The sequence below is a fragment of the Trifolium pratense genome, linkage group LG2 (genome assembly GCF_020283565.1).
Source record: "Trifolium pratense cultivar HEN17-A07 linkage group LG2, ARS_RC_1.1, whole genome shotgun sequence".
Classification (NCBI taxonomy): Eukaryota; Viridiplantae; Streptophyta; class Magnoliopsida; order Fabales; family Fabaceae; genus Trifolium; species Trifolium pratense.
Genome location: NC_060060.1, coordinates 65,728,338 through 65,748,822, shown reverse-complemented (window position 1 = coordinate 65,748,822; position 20,485 = coordinate 65,728,338). Strand labels below are relative to the sequence as shown.

At 36.0% G+C, this 20,485-nt stretch overlaps 2 protein-coding genes across 8 annotated transcripts in view; one reads left to right on the top strand and one right to left on the bottom strand.

Annotated features, from left to right (window-relative positions):
* LOC123906311 (heptahelical transmembrane protein 4) overlaps positions 1-20,485 on the top strand; it is a 21,036-nt gene extending 551 nt beyond the window's left edge. Inside the window, exons 1-4 of one of the 7 annotated variants that reach the window (XM_045956202.1) lie at positions 16,743-16,978; positions 17,063-17,369; positions 18,830-19,106; positions 19,606-20,485. In XM_045956202.1, the coding sequence (XP_045812158.1) occupies positions 17,104-17,369; positions 18,830-19,106; positions 19,606-20,259 (1,197 nt within the window). In that variant the 5' untranslated portion in view covers positions 16,743-16,978; positions 17,063-17,103 and the 3' untranslated portion in view covers positions 20,260-20,485. Of the gene's footprint in view, positions 1-16,742; positions 17,370-18,829; positions 19,107-19,605 lie in introns of those variants that run through there. The other 6 variants (XM_045956207.1, XM_045956203.1, XM_045956204.1 and 3 more) reach the window with 6 other exon arrangements.
* Positions 4,596-15,537, bottom strand: LOC123906310. The gene is made up of 10 exons (XM_045956201.1): positions 15,369-15,537; positions 14,649-14,865; positions 13,996-14,153; positions 13,754-13,899; positions 13,140-13,202; positions 12,955-13,047; positions 6,197-6,358; positions 5,934-6,037; positions 5,396-5,562; positions 4,596-5,301 (listed from the first exon to the last, which is right to left on the bottom strand). Exons 1-10 carry the CDS (start codon positions 15,448-15,450, stop codon positions 5,054-5,056), a joined length of 1,440 nt encoding a protein of 479 aa, XP_045812157.1. The 5' UTR covers positions 15,451-15,537; the 3' UTR covers positions 4,596-5,053.

Genomic DNA, 20,485 nt, shown 5'->3' with positions numbered 1-20,485 from the left:
TTGTTTATTGAAAAATGGGAGATAGAGAAAATTAAATGCAATTTACATTTAATTTTATAAGAATAATGACAAAAACTATTGAAATTTGGGACAAAAAAAATGAGTATTTTTCCCTTATAATTTGAGACGGAGAGAGTAACTACCGGTACTCATTTGGATCACTATTTTAATAATTAACTTTAAATGATTAAACTACTACCTTGGTTGAGAGGAGAAAACGGCGCATGGTTACCTTCACCGCAAGACCAAGGTGTGCATAATTATAATGTTAATGATCTTATGATGTCCAATGTTACAATGTGGGATAAGGATAAAATTGAGTCTTTATTTTCTATTCATATTGCTAACCGTATACTTGGGATTCCTTTATTTGATATGGTTGAGGAGGACAAGTTATTATGGATTGATAGCACAAATGGTAATTACAATGTCAAGAGTGGATACAAGCTGATGATGAAAATTGCAGGCAAAGTGCATGATGCGCCCCAACAAGCAGCTTGGCGTGATCTTTGGTCAATTCAGGCTCCTCCAAAAGCCAAGCATCTCTTATGGCGTGTTAGCAAAGGTTGTTTGCCAACCCGGCTGCGACTACAAGAGCGACAGGTTTCGTGCCCTTTATTGTGTCCGGTTTGCAATCAGGAAAATGAGGATGATTGGCATGTATTTTTTGGGTGTGAGATAAGCAAACAAGCTTGGCAAGCAGCTGGTATACTGCAGAATCTAGAGGCGCGGCTGCAACATAACAACATTGCCAATCAACTAATTCACACAATCTGCTCAACAGAAGATAAGGAGACGGCGGGAATGTTTGCTATGCTAGCCTGGGTACTATGGAATAACAGAAACAACATGGTGTGGAATGACACGAATGAACCGGGACGAAGCTTAGGAATCAAAGCACGTGTTCTATGGGAGGAATGGAACTCAGTTCAGCAGGTACAGCAAGGTCATTCACGCCATGAGCAGCAGCAGCACACAACCAGATGGCAGACACCAGATCCTGGATGGTACAAATGCAACGTTGACGCCGGATTTCATCAAGCGATTAACAAAACCAGTACTGGATGGGTTCTACGTGATGATAGGGGGAGATTTGTGATGGCGGAGACTACATGGATGGAAGGAAATTGCTCCATTATGGAAGGTGAATCCATAGCACTAATTAAAGCCTTGGAAATGTTGAGTCAAAGAGGTATATCGAAGGTCATTTTTGAAACGGATTCAAAAAGCGTGGTGGATGCAGTTCATCGTTTGCATAGTGGTAGTTCTGAATTTAGCTTACTTATTTCCCATATTAATAAAGTTATGTTGTGTAATCCAAACTTCAAGGTTAAGTTTATCAAACGGCAAGCGAACATGGTTGCCCACACTCTTGCTAGGGCGGCCATTTCTTGGCCTCGTCGTTGTTATTTTGAGACATTACCTATTTGTATTGCTTCTTTTTTGAATAATGAAATGATATAAGTCTTTGTTCGTCAAAAAAAAAATTAATTTATAAATAAATGTAAAAAAAATCCAATAGCTGTTGAATAGAATTATAGAATCAACTTAGTCAAAAAAACAATTATAGAATCAACTTATTGTTGGTCTTTCATTTTATTCTATTCTTTTTTTAGTACATTATTTTATTCTAAACTATCCTATTCATAAAGTGAGGCTTTCCGTAAATAATTAGATTAAATTAATTAATCCCATAAAATGCCATGCTTGCAGTTTGGTCCTATCACGAAACGTTATGATTAAAAAATAATTCACGAGACACTACTGTATAAAACAGCTCAAATTAATTATACTTCCTGTAAAATAAATAAAACAATAAAACATGACAAGTATTTCTCTTTTTTATATATATAATGAAAAGATTAATTGAATTGAGTTGGAGATGCGGTGAGTTAAATCTCACGTTACTTAAAAAAATGAATATTGAATAAATTATAAATAAAATAACTCATAAATGGATAATCCTCGGTAGCCTTTCAAAATTCAGATAATATTTCTTCTTTTTTTGACAAATCAAAATTTTGACGTTTATTTATGATTTACAGGTAAATTCTAATATTGGACCACTTCATTAAGTGGTCCATGGTGGACCAGTCATGAATAACATTATAACGAATACGAATTTTACAAAATTCACCGTTAGATTGAAAGTTTATATCATATAGATCATCCGTAGAAAAATTTAGAAAAATTAAAAATCATTTGATGTGTTATTGAGACACATCAAGATTAACAGTTTATTAAATAAGTAAATCTTGATGGGTTAACATATCAAATTATTTTCAAAAAAATTTAAAAAATTTATGGATGATCTATACAATATAAACTTTCAATCCAACAGTAAATTTCGTAAAATTCATATTCGGTAGATCATTTGTCCACGGTAGACCACTTGTGTAGCATTAGCCATGATTTACATATTGTTAAGGTTCTAATATTGACAGTATTTGGGAGATAATTAACACCAAGGGCTTGGTGGGCTTGTTCTAATCGAGTAGAGTTATGTACAAAGTTGTGATCCCAAAACCGCATGAAAGTTGGGTAAAGATATTTGTAAGCATTATTATCGGTTTGAGAATCAAACAAAAACATATCAAATATCAATATGAACCGTGTAGTGTAGTCTACTTTCCCAAAGTTAGAGAGGGCCACTTGGGATGTGAGAGCACGTTGTCCTACTGACCTCAATTGTAAGTAAGTGAATCTTTTAGTGAACAATCATGTGGCAATATAGTATCAAAGAAGGTAGACTACACCTACACGCTCCGGTAATACCGTATAAGGTGTATAGAATACTTATAAGTTATTATAAGTAATAAACGTGTCTCTCTAATCTTAATATAACAAAAAAAAAAAATCGAATTTATAATTTGTTGAATCTTTTATATATTTGTTCTATACGTTAAGAAAGTGGTTAATTCATCTTGAAAATTAGTTTGTTTAGATGTTGTTAGAGTTAGTTACAACCAACTTGTTAGTTAAAAATTTGTTAGTAACTAACTAGGTAGTTAGGGAATTTGTTTAGGCCTAAGGGATGAGCTTGCTTGTTACACAAGCCACCCTATATAAGTGCAACTAGTGCATTCTTTTGTAATCAATCTTTTGTGGCCCATTAAGGAAGAATAAAATTCTCTATTTTCCCTAAGTTTTCAAGTTCAGTTTTTAATCATTTCATCAAGAAACTTGTTCATCTTGCATATTGCAGTTTTTGCAAAACTGCTAGTGTGCTCAAGCTCAAGCATGCGCGCCTATGAGCTTACCTGCGTGCCTGTGCCTGCAATCCATCCTCTGAAGCACTTCAGAGTCAGATGCAACACAACCTCTGAACTTTGCATCCTCTGAACCAAGGAAATCCTTGCTTCTGCTGCGCCAACACTATATAGATAAGATATATGAACCATCAAATAAATAGTAGCTCATATATTGTAAATGTAGCTTTGGAATACAAAATGAGAAATTGAAAGCGAAACATATATTTACATGACTGTTATTTTAACATCAATTTGTTGACAACTTTGTAACATCTTTTATTTCCCTTATTCTTATTAGATAAAAACAATAGAGAGAACAAGGAAAAGAGAGAATAAAAATTTAATGGGAGTACGAGAGAAAAAATTGTCAAAAAGTTATCCAAAATTAGATGTTCAAATAACATTTCTCTAATTTACATGAACAAACGACGCCAATGGATGAATTGGAAATACTTAGTTTGGTACGAGTGTGAGAGATGTAAAATTATTTTTTGTTATATGAATATTAATTAATATATGCAGTTTACTCACAGATGGTATATATATATACTACAGAAAAAAGAAATAAAATTGACAAGTGTTTTTTGTCCAAGATTAGACATACCAACCAACTACTATTTATTCTTAAAGAAACTACAACAAACTACTATTATTTGCCACAAAAAGAAAAGAAACATACATATCTTTCACATTTGATCCTGTTTTAACAACTTACAAGATGCTAATTCTTGCTAGTATGTTTGAAGATTCAAATATCTAAGTGAGCAACAACCAAATTACTATTAGCTTGAAGGGGATATAGCATTAATGCTCTTCCATCGTAGAGATTAAAACTTGATTGAGACACGCATTTATTCTCTATTATTAGTGATGTATCCCCATGGAGTTGCATAATTTCTACAATTTCTGGTATGGACTTATATTGTGATAAAATTATAAAACGCTACTATGTTTGGTTTAGCAATGAGATGTTTGGATAGTATGCTTGAAGTCTTGGGTTCTATCCTCATCTTCGTTGTAAACAAAAAATTGTAACTGTAAGGTTTTTTTTAGATTAACATATTAGTAAAAAGTTGTTACTGTTATTTAGCCCGACCAATATTCGTGGAGGAATCTCTTACATAAGGTAAGTTTTTCTCATTCCATTCAATTTTTTGCTATAAAAATAATTTATGCAAGCTTATACATAAGTGCTTATCATATAAGTGTTTATGCTATAAGTTGTAAATAGACTGTTTATCCAAACAGACCCATCCGGGAAACAATAAAAAGAAGTATTCAAAAAACAGATTCAAGATTGAAGAGCTAATAGTCTAAACCATTATACGACTCCATAAAAAGGTCTTGCATGACAATCAACAATGTTGTATAATGAATAGTATTATTATTACACTACTATAAAAATTAAAAACCATAAGGCCAATGAACTCTAAAACTTGACAGTCCCAAGCTGATGCAATCGGTTTAATGGGTTTATATAGTTATGTTAGATAGCAGAGATGAATGTAATCCATACAAATTACCAACAGTGAACAGCAAATATGAAACTCAAATAACCAAAACTACAGAAAAGTTAAAAACTACTAGCATAGAGAATGAATATCTACAGATTCTAAACCGTGAAAAACACTACTAATCACGAAAATTTACACCATTAAAGCTCATCTAATCTACAACATTTCCCTTCTGGTTTTGTTTTCTGTGTTAAGAGAACCAACTGTTAGACAGACATGAAACCCTCTTTGTTTCTCTAAGCTACTTTGATGAAGCTATCATCATTTTGTGAAACAATGCCAAGTGGCTCAAGACCACAACCACCTGCGCCGCCGCTCAGTTTCGGAGTTGGGCGTTACACTAATCCTATCTGCATTGCTGGATAGCCATTTACCGAAATCAGGAGATGCAACAAGCTCCTCCAACGCTTTTTCAGTGGACTTCTTTGTGAACGCATTCCATTCTGCTGGTGAATATTTTCTTCTTTCAGGAGTAGTGTGTATGATGGATGGATATAAATCCTCTGTCAGCCTTTTAGGTAGTGACCTATTGGAGCCTGATGACGAACAAATTTAGCATGTTATGCACCACTTATGTTGAAAACTGAAAAAGTAACATAATTTGTATGGAATTTGAAAGATGGAGCAAACCTCGTTCAGAAGATTTGCAAGGGGTCATGGGGGAGCTTTTCCATTGTGGCCGATAAAGTGTAGAGTCCTCTATATTGTCGATATCCTCATCATCTTCATCGTCAAAAGGTGATGAACTATAAACCTGGGATCTCCTCCTGTTTTTCTTGGGTGATTTGAATAAATGCCTGCAAAATTCCCTCATGATCTCAGAGTGGTGGATAGTTTAATAACTTATTGGTCAAAACAATCAAGACTAGGTAAATGTAAATCTAACACATTAAATTATTGTAATTTACAGCATTCCACCGAAGTTAAAAAAATTACAATCTTTTTTAATTTAGCTCCTCTTAAATAAAAAGTTCACTGTAGATAGAAAAGTGGCATCTCAACTAAAAAATAAAAGAAAACCATGTTGCTATAAATATATTATCACGGTGTGGTTCAGGAATGCATGTGTATTATCTTTAATGTTGAAATTAAAAGGCATATATTCATTATTGAATATCGAAAGACGAAAGTTATGAAGGAAGCTCCAGGTATAAGACAGTTAACTAACCTGCGCAAGCGTCGGAGGAATCTCAATCTAAGCAACCTTTTCAAGGAGGGAACGAGTAATCCACATAATAATGCTGATGTTCCCAGCAGAGGATCCATAGAACTCTGGAAACAACATATTTTTATCAAACTTGTAATCATGTGCTAATATTGTTTTACTCTATGCAGGTAAAAGAGCCACAAAAATGGAGCAAGAAACAAGGAAGTATGAAGATTTAGATAAACATAAAAGAAGAAAAAACAGAATCGTTATAAAAGAAAAACCTGAAGAATCATAATAGCAGCCAAAATCCTTATGGCCCATGCAACAAATTGAGCAGTGCTTATGTCCACCGATCCCTCTTCAGTCAGCACAAGTTTTTTGACCACCCAGAATCCTAACCAGGCCCCGGCTATTGCAACAAATGTGAGCAAAAATATTGCCAACTGCAATTGACATTTCACGAGTTAAGCATTTAAAGACAATGTAAATGGGAAAAGGCAAAAATGATAAGCAGTGCATACTGTAGAAACTGTGAAACAAATTCAATTTAAAGGGTGACTGCAAGAAAGAAGAATGTTCACTATGTACAATGGGATCAACTCTAAAGTTAAAGTTGTTTGATAGCTGAATATTCCAAATTTGGAGTCCATTCAATCTCAACTTCTCTTGTAAACAAAATATATTACCCTTCTTGTAATCATTGTATCCACTATACATAGTGTCATCACCGAAATAAAAAATGAAAAACTGCTATGAAAATAAAAACACGAAGAGCTTGGCGCACCAGGTCTCACATGCACAACTCGTGGTTCTTTCTTACAGAAGCAATTTTACTAAACTCACTTAGGCTCTATAGTTAGTGTTAAGTTTGCGTATTTAATCTTTTTTGCCTTACATCGGAGTTGAAAATCAAATATTTATACAAGAGAAAGAGGACTGAGAGCATGGTTTTTCCAATGTGAGACTAAGAAGAGAGAATGGTTTTTCCAATAAGTTAATAAAAAGAGAAAAGACGTTGTTTTCCTTCCTTTTTCCTTTCTATCTTTTCTCTTTTAAAACCTTTGTTATTCTCCCTTATACTAAAATTTTAAAACTAAAACAAATTTGAGTGCAAATGACAAGCACAGATGATGAGTCAGCAGGGAGAGAGGAGCCTAGCATTTAAAAAAATTACTCAAGAAGGGTGAGTTAGTAGAAGATAGGATTATGATAGGGGACTAGGTGTGCCAAATATACAAATAGGAGAGGTGAGAAAGGGGACATCTTTCATTTTGGGCAGTTTGAGACTCTTTTATACTAAATATTTCTTAGTATTTCCATTCTGTCATTTGGATTTGGGTCATCTACTGAATCTTCCTGATAGATTATATGTTCATTTTCATCTGGTACCCTAATAGCCAACATAGGTGATAGAAGTTCTCAAGAGGGATGTTAGCATTCCTAGATATCTGTCTTCTCTGCTATTACTTCCTTCAAGACCCTGCTGCCTTACAGCAAGCCTCTTCCCTGGGGAATCAAACAGGGAAACAATTGTCTACTTTGCACTACAGCAGCAGTCTAACACACCAATTCCATGTCATAATGGGATAACTTAATCAGTAAACCTTTTATTATTTGATAGCTATTACTAGTATTTATTAGATTAACGGACATAAATGCAGACACTGTAGCTCTGCATGTTTCTGATAGGACTCGATCTCGATTACTACTGAACATTGATCAATAAAATAAAACAGTAGAATATAGTAGTGAATAGATATTCTTATTACTGGAAATAGCTAGAGTTCATGTGGGATCTAGCTCACAGTACAAACAGAAGACTAAAATGAAAGGAAATAAACTGTAAATGATAAAGGAGGCACTTCGAGAGGCCTTAGCTCTCCTAGGGTAAAATTCACCACTCAAATCATGCATAAAAACAATGGCAGAGAACATTCTGCTATTTAATCAATTTGATCCACATCTATTTTCTCTTCCCTCGCTGAATAAGGAAACATTCCTATAAGGGAATGATTAGTTGTATCATTTTTCCCACGTTTCCTTTTATAAAATATGTCATAACTATCAATACCTCCCCCTTCAAAATTCTCCTTGACCTCAAGGAGGAATCTGGGAAACTCTTTTCTCATCTTGTCAGCTATCTCCCAAGAGTTTTCAAATTCAGGCAATCCTTCCCATTTGACCAAAACTTCCACTTCTCCTTGGTCATTCCTTCGAGTATCTAATGCTTCTTCAGGTTCTTGTTCCAGCTGCGACTCTTCATTCAAACCAGTTGGTAAAGGTTGGAAATGATTCCTTCTTCCATAGACCCAATTAAGCAAACAATAGATTGAAAGAGAATTTCTCCAATAGCATTCACAAGCAACTTTAGCCATAAAAACATTGAATTTTCCTGGATCCCATGGTATTATCCTCACTGATGAATTTAATACCACCATTTTCACAATGGCTAAATGAAACAACCCCTCTAGGTAGCAAACACTGAGATTCCAAGTAAACATAAAGAATGTTGTCAGAAATTTGTCACTTGTAGTGGATTTCATGAACATGGCATGAACAGCTTGCAAGAAATCAAGGAATTTAAGCACAAACTTATCCTTCCAAATTATGATTGAAGCTAGTGACCTTGGTACCTCCTTTGAAACCATGACATGGGTAGTGTTCTTTGAAAATTTCAATATTGAACTGTGTTGGATATTCCGCCTTCATTGCGGTCCGCCCCCATCTGCCTAATTGCGGCAGATGAGTTGCCTTCATTGCAGCCTCCAACACCTTCATTGTGTTGGGTGTGAAGGGGTGGATTTAGTCCCACATTGCTAAGAGATATGGCCTGTGTAGCGTTTATATAGCTTAGGCAACCCTCACCTTACAAGCCGGTTTTGTAAGGTTGAGTTAGGCCAAATATAACATTCTGACATGGTATCAGAGCTTATCCTAGATCTATTGTTGGGCTTCCCGCATCGTCCACACTTCAGGCCCATTGGGCCTGAGCGTGAGGGGGTGTGTTGGATATTCCGCCTTCATTGCGGTCCGCCCCCATCTGCCTAATTGCGGCAGATGAGTTGCCTTCATTGCAGCCTCCAACACCTTCATTGTGTTGGGTGTGAAGGGGTGGATTTAGTCCCACATTGCTAAGAGATATGGCCTGTGTAGCGTTTATATAGCTTAGGCAACCCTCACCTTACAAGCCGGTTTTGTGAGGATGAGTTAGGCCAAATATAAAATCTGACAAACTGAATATTATTATTTCCAGAAATTTCTGGAGACAACTCTGATTGCAAAAGTTGACCCCTTCTTGGAATTCAAAGGTAGTGATCAACATGTCCCCTAACCCTCCAATTATCTTTGAGAACTTATAGTTTTCATGCTTTGAGAGCCTTAAAATATAACAAAGAACAAGTGCATATGCAATGCAGAAAGGCCACTGATCTATTCCATATTCACTTCCCAAAATTGGTTCCTTCCCAGGGTCCCACTGTTGAAAACTTGTCGAGTCAGCTTCAAACAATCGAATCTGTTGGACAACTTCACTCACTCTGTCTCTAGGTGACCTGCAGTTGCTCTCTTTCAAAATCACTGAAGCTCGGACATAATCAATCATAGGTCCAGCTAAGAAAATAAAAACCTCCATTGAAGTATCTAAAGGATCAAGGGCATATGCTATAGGCTTTTCCAACAACATAAGAAAACCACTTATATCTTCCATGTAACAATTCATTGTATGAATGAATAAGTGTACTGATATTGTTTCTTCTTTCATATTCCTTCCATTCAAAACAAGAATGATGAACTTCAAAATTTTGGTAGTATTCCTAGGATCCACAAATTCTTTAAGACTTCGAATGAATTCAAGCAGGTTATCAAAGAGAAATTGTTCATGGAGCATAACTTCAACCTCCTTTGTGTACCCTCTTACCAGATCATCGTCTACTTGGATAGTTAGCATAACCATGTATTCATACATTCTCTCAGCGTAGTGAGCATTCCCATGTAATTTTCCCCCACCTTGTAGCACCGAATAATCATCATTTGGTGGTAAAAGATGAGTCAAAATTGTCCAACACAAAGCCATACCATTACAAAACCTTTTCTCCTGAACACTAGTGATATGATAACATTGGACTAGGTCCATGAGATCAAGAGTTTGACCCAACTCACCTAAAACGAAGCACTGACCTGTTTCTATCCCCTTCAGATTCATATAATCAACTGTACCCACCCCCTCCTTTTTCATAATCCAATTGTTATCATTAAATTGAACTAAGCTCAATAACTCTATTCCTGCCCACATTGCTAATTCCTTCAAAATCAAACAAAATTTAATTTGGGTCTGACCCATTATGTTAAAAGAGATACCAACCTTGCCAATTGACCCATTTGCCCTTTGATCTTCTTTTCTAATCCAAGCCAAATCAACCGAGTTAAGAGCTAGACCCACCATGTAAGATATCAAAACTACCCTTCTCTCTTTCTTCAACAAGAGAAAACCTTCCACGTTCTCCATTAAAGAAATCTCTACTCCCATGTCCGGTGGTTCTCGCCATGGTGGAACCAACACAAGTCGATATAAGTCTGGCGGTTTCGGCGGTGGTTTGATAATAATCACCTGCTCTTTTCTTTCTTGAATATCTGTGTTTGCAGCGATTCGTTCATGCAAATCGGAGTCCGGCGAAGATCGCTGTGATAGTACTGTCACCGATCGGCCGGTGTCTAGAGGCTTTGACGGAACTCGTGGCATTTGACTGAGATGGTGGCTCAACTCTGCGTTTGGCGATTTCAGCGGTTTGAGCGGCAGAACTCGCTGCGGTGGTGTCGTCACAGGTCTAGTGGTATTTTGCCATGTTGGCGGAGGCTGCACCGCTGATCTATGTACACAATCGTTATCTGCCATCGTACTTAGCACCCTCATTTTCTCGGTCTCAACCTTAACTGTAGTTTCAGACACCTTCATCACTATTGTTTCCGGCTGAAACTCAGATTTGTTCAGGTGAGTTTCTTCTCTGCCGTCGTAGAAATTATGGTTACCACCATCAGTTTGCGGTGGTTGAGGTGAGTCCCACGACCACGCACTATTATCGCTCCATTCCTCCTCTTCGTGATAGTGGTGCACTCTTCCCCGTGGTCGCCCACGAAGACGGTTACGACGAGCCCGTTCCTCTTGAATGAGCTCGCGAAACTGCTCCACCGTGACTGGCGGTCTTGATTGTTGTTCCAACAACATCTGACGAATTTGTTGCAACTTTGTTTCGATGTTTCCCAATTTTTGTTCCATTGAATCAAATCTCGCATCCATCGTTTTCTCTGGTGTGCAGCGCAAACCAAGGCTCTGGATACCAATTGATAGGACTCGATCTCGATTACTACTGAACATTGATCAATAAAATAAAACAGTAGAATATAGTAGTGAATAGATATTCTTATTACTGGAAATAGCTAGAGTTCATGTGGGATCTAGCTCACAGTACAAACAGAAGACTAAAATGAAAGGAAATAAACTGTAAATGATAAAGGAGGCACTTCGAGAGGCCTTAGCTCTCCTAGGGTAAAATTCACCACTCAAATCATGCATAAAAACAATGGCAGAGAACATTCTGCTATTTAATCAATTTGATCCACATCTATTTTCTCTTCCCTCGCTGAATAAGGAAACATTCCTATAAGGGAATGATTAGTTGTATCATTTTTCCCACGTTTCCTTTTATAAAATATGTCATAACTATCAGTTTCATTTCCAAGGACCTCTGTTCATGCCATAAATTCTGGTAAACGAAAGTTTTCTCACAACAGCTAGAGTTGCTACTCGGTGACCAGGAGGTCACACATAGGTTTAAATCGATGAATTAGTCTTTTGCAATGCATGATAGACTCATAATGGATTTTATTTGCCGTGTTCATATCTGTGCATTTACTTTTTCTGCTCTAGAGTATTTCAGCTTACACAGGTTCTGTTGATTGGGCCCCGGTCCCCTGCCTTGTGCTGTTTTCCACAAAAGGCGCCACTGAACCGTTGTAAAGTGATGGTGACGCAATAAAATGAACAAGGTGGTTACCGCACTAACCAACTTTCCCGCCAAAAGCATTTGACCGACCTTCTATATAAAGGGGTAACCATAACTCTACTGAACAACTTCTTACTTGAGCGTTGAAGTCCTTGCAGTTGCAGTACCCAACCACTCTTGACCTGCTGTCTCCGTCCATTTTCTTCACCAAGAGATCATTACTGCTCACTCTTTCCAGTTATCATCCCTTTACAACGGTTTGTTTTAATGGATCACGGTCAGTTTTAATCAGATAATCACTTTACACTTAGTTATCCAGTAAAAGATTATATTGCTGACGGTTACAACTGCAGTTGCAACTATCATATACTATAGGAGGAGTACCTATAAATACTAATTCATCATGTCTATGATTTCACCTCTTTGCATCAGAAAATAAATTTCACATTCTCTCAAATTCTCTCAACAGATTTTCTTTCACTTTCTCTTATTTTCTTCCATTCTCACCATGATAGTAACAACAGGTAAAAGATGTAAAAGGATCAAAGTGAATGAACAAAAAAATAGGGATTGGAACCCTTAGTTATTATTCAAGAATCCTTCTGATAAATATAACCAGAGTGTACAAACAATAGGTGAGTTTGAGACCAACTTTCTCACCTCAAGTCTGAATGTTTCTAAATGCCTAACAAAATCCCCCGTATTTTCTATTTTTAGGCAAATACAGCTTCGTTATCACTCCCTTTATACTTAACCCCCTTGCATGCACCCATCTTACCATAGGCCTCCAATTACACCAACACAAATCTTTTCACCCTTCCATGTACCTTATCATAGCCGGAGTTTTATAGCACAACTAGGTTTCCGGCTTCTCGTGAATTTTTTGAGTAGGAAATAAATTTGAAGACAAAAGAGGTGAGCCCAAGTGCCCAACCAACATAACCATAATTTAGAATACAAATAAATAAAGTTAAAAAAATTTACAAAAAAGTAGTGCAGATTAATCAAATTAGCAGAAAGCATGGAGATGACTTACATACAGGATTATACATGTCTTCATCAATTCCTAGCTCCGTAAGGATTGAACGAACCAAACCAGGAATGTAACGGAGGAGAAAAGTCCCCAAACCAAGCTGATTAAAATAATGGTTCAAATTATATGATCCACATTAATTATAAAATAGTATATACAATTGGAGAGAAGTGTACCGAGGTTTACACTTACAGCAGATGAATATAAAACTATAGCAAGGGAACTCCTCCGACCAGTTGGAAGAAGTTTCATTCCCTGTCAATTAGACGATGTAAATTCCACATTAAGGTCAACAAGAAATTTACAGTTTAAATTAAATATCTGAAGTTGTTTGAATTTTGAAATTGAATGAATCTAAGGCTTCTCACAAAGGTTTGAAAGTGCGCCATCAAAGTATTAATCAGACAGAGAACTCGAATCTTAACCTCAACATCTAGCGACCACATTTTAAAATTTAGATAGGTAGAAACATAGATAATCATTCTAATCTTTATCTACTTGATATTCAAAAAAATATTCCTCCCAAATTACGAGATTAATTAAAATTATAAAATATGAATAGACAGGCAACAGTCTCAGCAATCAACAATGTCAGTGTTGCCTTGACCGCTGAAATCACCCAAGATAAATAAAAAATTATCACACAAGAAAATTTACATACAAGGCACAAAAATAATTTTTTCAAGAGGAGTTGAAGTTGAAAGTTTGGTAAATTGCTCCACAAAAAAATTCATCAAAAACAGAATGCGAGATTGAATTCTAAACAATCCAAATTTAAAAAAAAATGAGGAACATAAGTAAGTTACCTGATAAAGAATGATCAATATCACAAGAATTATTCCGATTGCCATTGCACTGCTATAATAAAATGCTAACGATTGGCTTAAAAAAGATGCTGAGCTCAGCAAAGTAATACCCAATATCAACAATACAATGCGATATGCAAAAAATTCTGCAAACAAGGGAAAAAGCTCGTATTAGTTCTAGACATAATTGTTCTTAGAGGGTTGTCAATGGCCCTTAATGCAACTTGTAATCAATAACTTACCTTCTTCAACAGACAGCTCAAAATTCTCCAGTGTTGAGCCTAAAGTCCTTATGTCTAAGAGCTTATGGTCAAAAGGAGACATTGATCGAACCCAAGATCCCGTGACAACTTTCTCCCACTGGCCTTGTGAGCACATCCCCATAGCAAGAGATGCATTCCTGAAAAAGATACAGAGAAATCCCTTAATTGATTTAGTTATCCGTTTTCAAATTCTTTGATAGACAACGACTAGTTATGAAGAGAACTAGTGAAGCAATAGTGCTGGGGACAAAATTCAAGATAGGGGGGGGCAAGGGTGAATACTACAAAGAATAAAAGAAGCCTTAGGGGATTGGGTGGGAAGTTACTGTACAGTTAAAATGGCAGTTAGAGAATTAATTCTTGGTTGAGTCACAAGGCTAAATATCAGAAAATAGGAGGAAATAATCTAAACCAAGCATATTGCTCTTTTGTAATAGATAAATAACAGAGAATACCCCCCCCTTAAATTAATGATTGTTATCATCATGTTCACTCATCAATATAATAACCAAATCCAATTCCAACCTCACCAATAAAAGAAATATTTACTAACCCCATGATTAGATGCATGACAGAAGATAGACCACACACTACACACAGTAGACAATGCACGCACTACTGAAAATACTCACCTATGGAAGCAAATCTCAATGTTCGGCAGACGAACATTTGAATTTGCAGGCAACAACTTCACTTTCACAGAGTGGGCAAATTTTCTCAAGTTTCTAAACCTTGGCAGTCCATGTATATGAACTCGTTCAACAACCACAATAGCACCAGGCTTAGAACCAGGAGAGTTTCCCACAGGCAAACCACGGGATAGCTGCAGTGTAGTATTTTGAACAATATCTACAAAATAATTAAGTACAACAAGTAGTTAACATTCAACACACAACAACCAACACCATATTTAGCTATATACTTCAACAGGTGCATCCAACATTCCAACAATGTATACAAACCACAATCTCATACTATAGTGGCAAGGGACTCAACAAAAACTGAAACTTTTGTCTTCACTAAATCACATAATAACTTTTTGTCTACAAAATATTGTACAAGACAACAATTTGTACAATACCTTAGTATTAACAGTGAAAGGAATGTTGGCATAATTTAGAAATCACTAGGGTTTATAAGTCATAGTAACCCAATAAAGCTTAAACAGGAGAAAACTAAATATAGGACAAATTACATTCTACTTAGCTAGTTGTTCCAAAATAAAAAAAAAAGTTTCAAAATCCAACAAATTTAGGGTTTTAAGAAAACCGACATTGAAATTTACAACTTGACATGAAAACAAGAAGCAACTCAAATCTGAGAAAAGAGGAGAAAGGGAAAAGAATGCATACAGAAGGAACGTTCATTGGCGAATACGAGGGATGCAGAAGCCCAGATGAAGATCAGACGAAGAATCCAAGATTGTGAAGACATCGCCGCTGTGACTGGGGTTCGGAACAGAGAGAGTGTGTAAAGACGAAGAAGTGGCGCGAGATTTCTAAATCAGCAAAACGTTGAGGGTAATTCTGAAATTTTGTAAACTCTTTCTTTCTGTGCACGTCTTTTACCCGACTCCGGACCCGACCCAAAATGTCCGGGGTACCACTGCACACTAAAGTTTATTAACAACATTTTCGGATCTGAATCTCATGCGGTCAAAAGAGTAGGGGTGTATATGGGTTGGGCAAACCCGGTCGACCCGGTCAAACCCACCCAATCCAACCCAAAAAAGTTGGTTGGGTCGGGCAAGTGGATGATTATTTTTTATAGTGAAAAAAAGTTACCCTATTTTTCAAGAAAATATATTGATTGGGTTATTTTTTATGAAAAAATATTATGATTCAACATTTAGATATTTAATATAAAAAAATAGAAAAATAATTTGGGTAACCCACAACCCAACCCAATCCAACTCGGAAATTAGTAGATTTACTCAACCCGGCCCAATGTTATAACGGGTGGTTATTTTACTAAACCCAACTCGGAGTACCATATGTGGTTTGGGTTTTGGTTTTGGCCAAACCCAACCCAATCCGGTCCACGTACACCCCTACAAAAGAGTGGTGCAGTCATGCAGTCATTGTAATAAAGCTCTTGGATTAAATTTTGATCAAATAAATAAAATACATCAATCTCTTTGAAGTTGTGACTCGAAAGCAGATTTTGTGCGGAATTTTGGGGACATACCTTCACTAAAATGGTAATTAATCTCTTTTTGTAACTCCAAATTTAGTGGGGTTTGATTCTGTGGAAAGATAACTCGATTACGGTCATTTCAATGTCCGTTTTGTGAATTATTGATCCAAATTGAGTTGTGTGAATCTTTGAAGTTGTGACTCGAAAACAGAATTTTAGGGGGGCAAAATCCAAAAAATTATAAAACAGGGGGTAAAAGTCCGCATTTTAAAACATGGGGTAAATTCCGATTTAATCAAAACATGGGGGCAAAACTGCATTTAAGCCTAATTAGTAATTGATTCGACCAACAATGAATTGTTCCAAATGCCTTCTGAGTTATAGCTATGAAAAAATCGATCAAACCTTATTAGTCTCATGAGCTTGGCTCAACTGACAGAAATATTACATTATATATGCAGAAATTGTGTTCGAACTTCGATCATCTCACTTATCTTCTTAAAGTAACATTTCTAGTCACAAGGTATTTGAAAAAAAGAAAAAGATATCTGACTCTATTAAAATAATTTGATAAACTAACAATTCACTTTTTTTTTTACAAGAACTAATCACATTTGAGACAACATAGAACAAGAAAGAAAAAAAAAATGGAATGATAATATCAAGAACTAACCGTACTAGGTGGCATCTACGCATCTCATCGAAGAATCTCCTTCTTTAGTTTACATCGTCGACATTAATTGCGTCTCCATTTCAACTTTGTCTTCTTCGTTAATTTCAATTTCCCATTATTAACCTTTTCTCCCTTCACACCACATGTATGTATGTATGTACCTTTTTTCCATCTCTAAAACTCTCCTCCTTAATTTCATCCTTTAATTTTTATTATTTGATTATTTTTTGCTTCTAGATTATTTGATTTGATCAATTCTGGAGTTGAGAGAGAGAAAAATGGGTGGTGGTGACAATTCAAAAGATAAAGATTCGATAGGTTTATTGGAGAATGATGGTGGAGGAGAAAGAGAATGTTGTGGAAAACAAGGGAAAGGGAAAAGGTTATGGAAAAAGGTCAAGTATCAGCTTGTTGAGTATCACTCTTTACCCGCTTTTCTAAGAGATAATGAATACATTCTTGGTCATTATCGTTCTGAATGGCCTATGAAGCAGGTTTTGCTTAGTATCTTCACAATTCACAATGAAACTCTCAATGTTTGGACGTAAGATTCTATCTTTCTTCTTTTTCTGCTTTAATTCAATTCAATTCAAATTGGGTTTCAGTGTTTGTGATGTTTTTAATGGAAATTTTTAGTTTTTAACTCAATCTCTTGATTTATATTCATTATTTCTAAGTATTCATTTGCATGGCTTGAGAATTATTTTTAAGATTTGTAGATGGAATGGTAAATACCATATGAAACTAACACAAAAATGAGAGATCCCGGGACACTATGGATATCCAGCCTAATAATTTCGGCATTTGCCAGTTGAGCTAGGACTTACAGAGATCAAATCCAGATTTAAATCGTGAATATTTGATATACCATAAGTCCTAGCTCAACTGGTGAATGCCAAAATGGATATCTACGGTTCCTTGGGTTCGAACCTAGGATCTTTTATTTTAGGCCTACTATACATTCCTTATAAAAGTAATATTTTTATGTAAAAACAAGTGATATGGAAGTCGATATACAATATATGAACCTCAAATGATTCAAGACTCAAGTCACAAATTAAATGACAAAAGAATAGTGGTTGGCTATACGAAGTTGATGAAAAAAATGGCTGGCTACACTAAGTTTAGGCGGTGATTCATTAGAATGAATCATGGATTTATGATTCATCCTAGTGAATTGGGATTCATGATAAATAACTAGTATTCAAGATGGGATTCATATCCAAAATAGATAAACCTAGAGATTTGTATAGATTAGATTCAGTTTTGAATCGAGTCGTATGATAACCATGTGCCATTCCACTCTGGGAGTTCTGTCTTGCTTAGTACTATATGAATAGAGCAATGTATACCGGTTTATTTCCCTCCAAATAGAAAAACAAAAAAGTATATCTTAGACAAATATGACAGACAGTATGTGGGTTGTATTTAGCTTCACCGCCCTTCAGATGTGCTAGATAGGAAGATGTACCTAATGTCAGATCACTACAAATTTTAAGGTCTTTTTATGCTGTTTCCTTTCTTATTTTAAGTGTTGGAAGATTATGCTCTTATGGTTTTATAATCAAAGCCCATGTGGCCATGATCACTAGTTCACAAACCATCAATAGCAATTTAAGCACTTCTATGTTTATTTGAGAAATTGAGATCACATAATTATTTGCTTTTCATCATTTTGAGGATGATATATCATATCAAGATCTTCCCAGCCTTCCAATTAATTCTTTTTTGGACAAGAATGCCTAAAACTCCAAGTTAATTACGATTTTCAGTTTGCTTTTCTTTATCTCTTTTCCATTATATTGGTACCCTTACTTACCCTTACTATCTCTCAATTAGTGGAGTTAAATAACATGTCTGTTTCCGTAAAGATTTCGACTTCATATTTTTGTTTCTCATTTTTTGTCTCGTTTGTACGTACATAGTCAACTATGTTTTTTTTGTTTTGTTTTTCTCCTAGCTCCTTGCTCCCAATCATAAAATGACAAATGTTATCTCTTGCAGGCATTTGATTGGGTTCTTCTTATTCCTGGCATTGACCATATACACTGCCATGCAAGTTCCGAATGTTATAGATCTTAATTCGCTACAGCATTTACCTGACTTCCTCAAGAATGCTGACCTGCATAAACTTCAAGCAGAACTTTTGACGTGCCTACCTTCCATGCCTGATTTGCAAAGACTCAGGGATGAAATCTCAAGCTGGCATATTAAAGAACTTCTGTATAATTGTTTGCCTGTAAGATTTTCCAGTAGCAATCATACTGATGTTTGTGTTCTGGTAATTACTTTACAACCAATTGCTTGTTTTAATCCTGTTTTTCCCCATTGTGGTTCGAGGAGTGGCAGTGAGGTTTTAGTCTAACTCACTCATTCATTCATTTTTGAGATATCAGCATGTGTTATTTTTTGTATCTTTACTTGTGGGTAGATTCTTCTTTAAAGGTATGTAGAATATTGATTGATAACCAATGTGCTGAAGTACAAGTTTATGAGGGTGTATATCTCATCTGGAATACAATAAATGATATAGTCAAGTTTTTAAAAATAACAAATTAAGAGTTAAACTTGAATTCTGAATGAAATGCTTAAGATATCAGTTGGTCAATAATTTCCTGCTGGGAGCCTTTTTTTCAGAATGAAATATTTCATATATCTCTGAATAGAAATGTTTTGCTGTACTTTTGGTCTGTTTTTTCTTTTCATCGCTTTCTGTTGATGATTGACTAGATTTTTAGAGTAGATGCAACTTTTCTTATTTCTCTGTTGATTTTGCGCAGAATAATGTAAAAGATGACCTGGCGAACATAATAGCACCACTGGTAATTAGCCCAATTACAAGGTGGCCTTTTTATGCATTTTTAGGAGGTGCCATGTTTTGCTTGCTAGCTAGCAGTGTTTGCCATCTCCTCTCTTGCCACTCTGAGCGTGTATCATACATTATGCTCAGGCTTGACTATGCTGGAATTGCGGCTTTGATATCTACCTCTTTTTATCCTCCAGTATATTACTCATTTATGTGTTATCCATTTTTCTGCAACCTTTACATGGGCTCTATTACTTTATTGGGTATTGCCACCATCCTGGTTTCTCTCCTTCCAGTTTTCCAAACTCCAGAATTCCGCACCACCCGTGCATCCCTCTTTTTGGGAATGGGTTTGTCTGGTGCAGTACCTATTCTGCACAAGCTTTTTCTGTTCTGGGGCGAACCTGAGGTGTTTTACACAACTGGTTATGAGATTCTGATGGGTGCTTTGTATGGACTTGGGGCACTGGTTTACGCCACCAGGATTCCAGAACGATGGATGCCTGGGAAATTTGACATTGCTGGACACAGTCACCAATTGTTTCATGTATTGGTTGTGGCTGGCGCATACACTCATTATCATGCAGGGTTAGTTTATCTCAGGTGGCGTGACCTTCGAGGTTGTTGATTTAATGAGCTGAGATTATTTGTAGTTAATACTATGTGTTGTTATTGTATGAGTAGTATGTGCAAATTCACTCCTCTAAAACTGATGCAATTTGTGATTATAGTAGGGGGAGAGGATGTTTATGTAACCATAGGCATTATGTAATGTATACACATTTAGAATCCTCAGTTTCCATGCGAAAGTGAGCAATAAAATTTCATTTGATCTATTATGACATTAAAGAAAA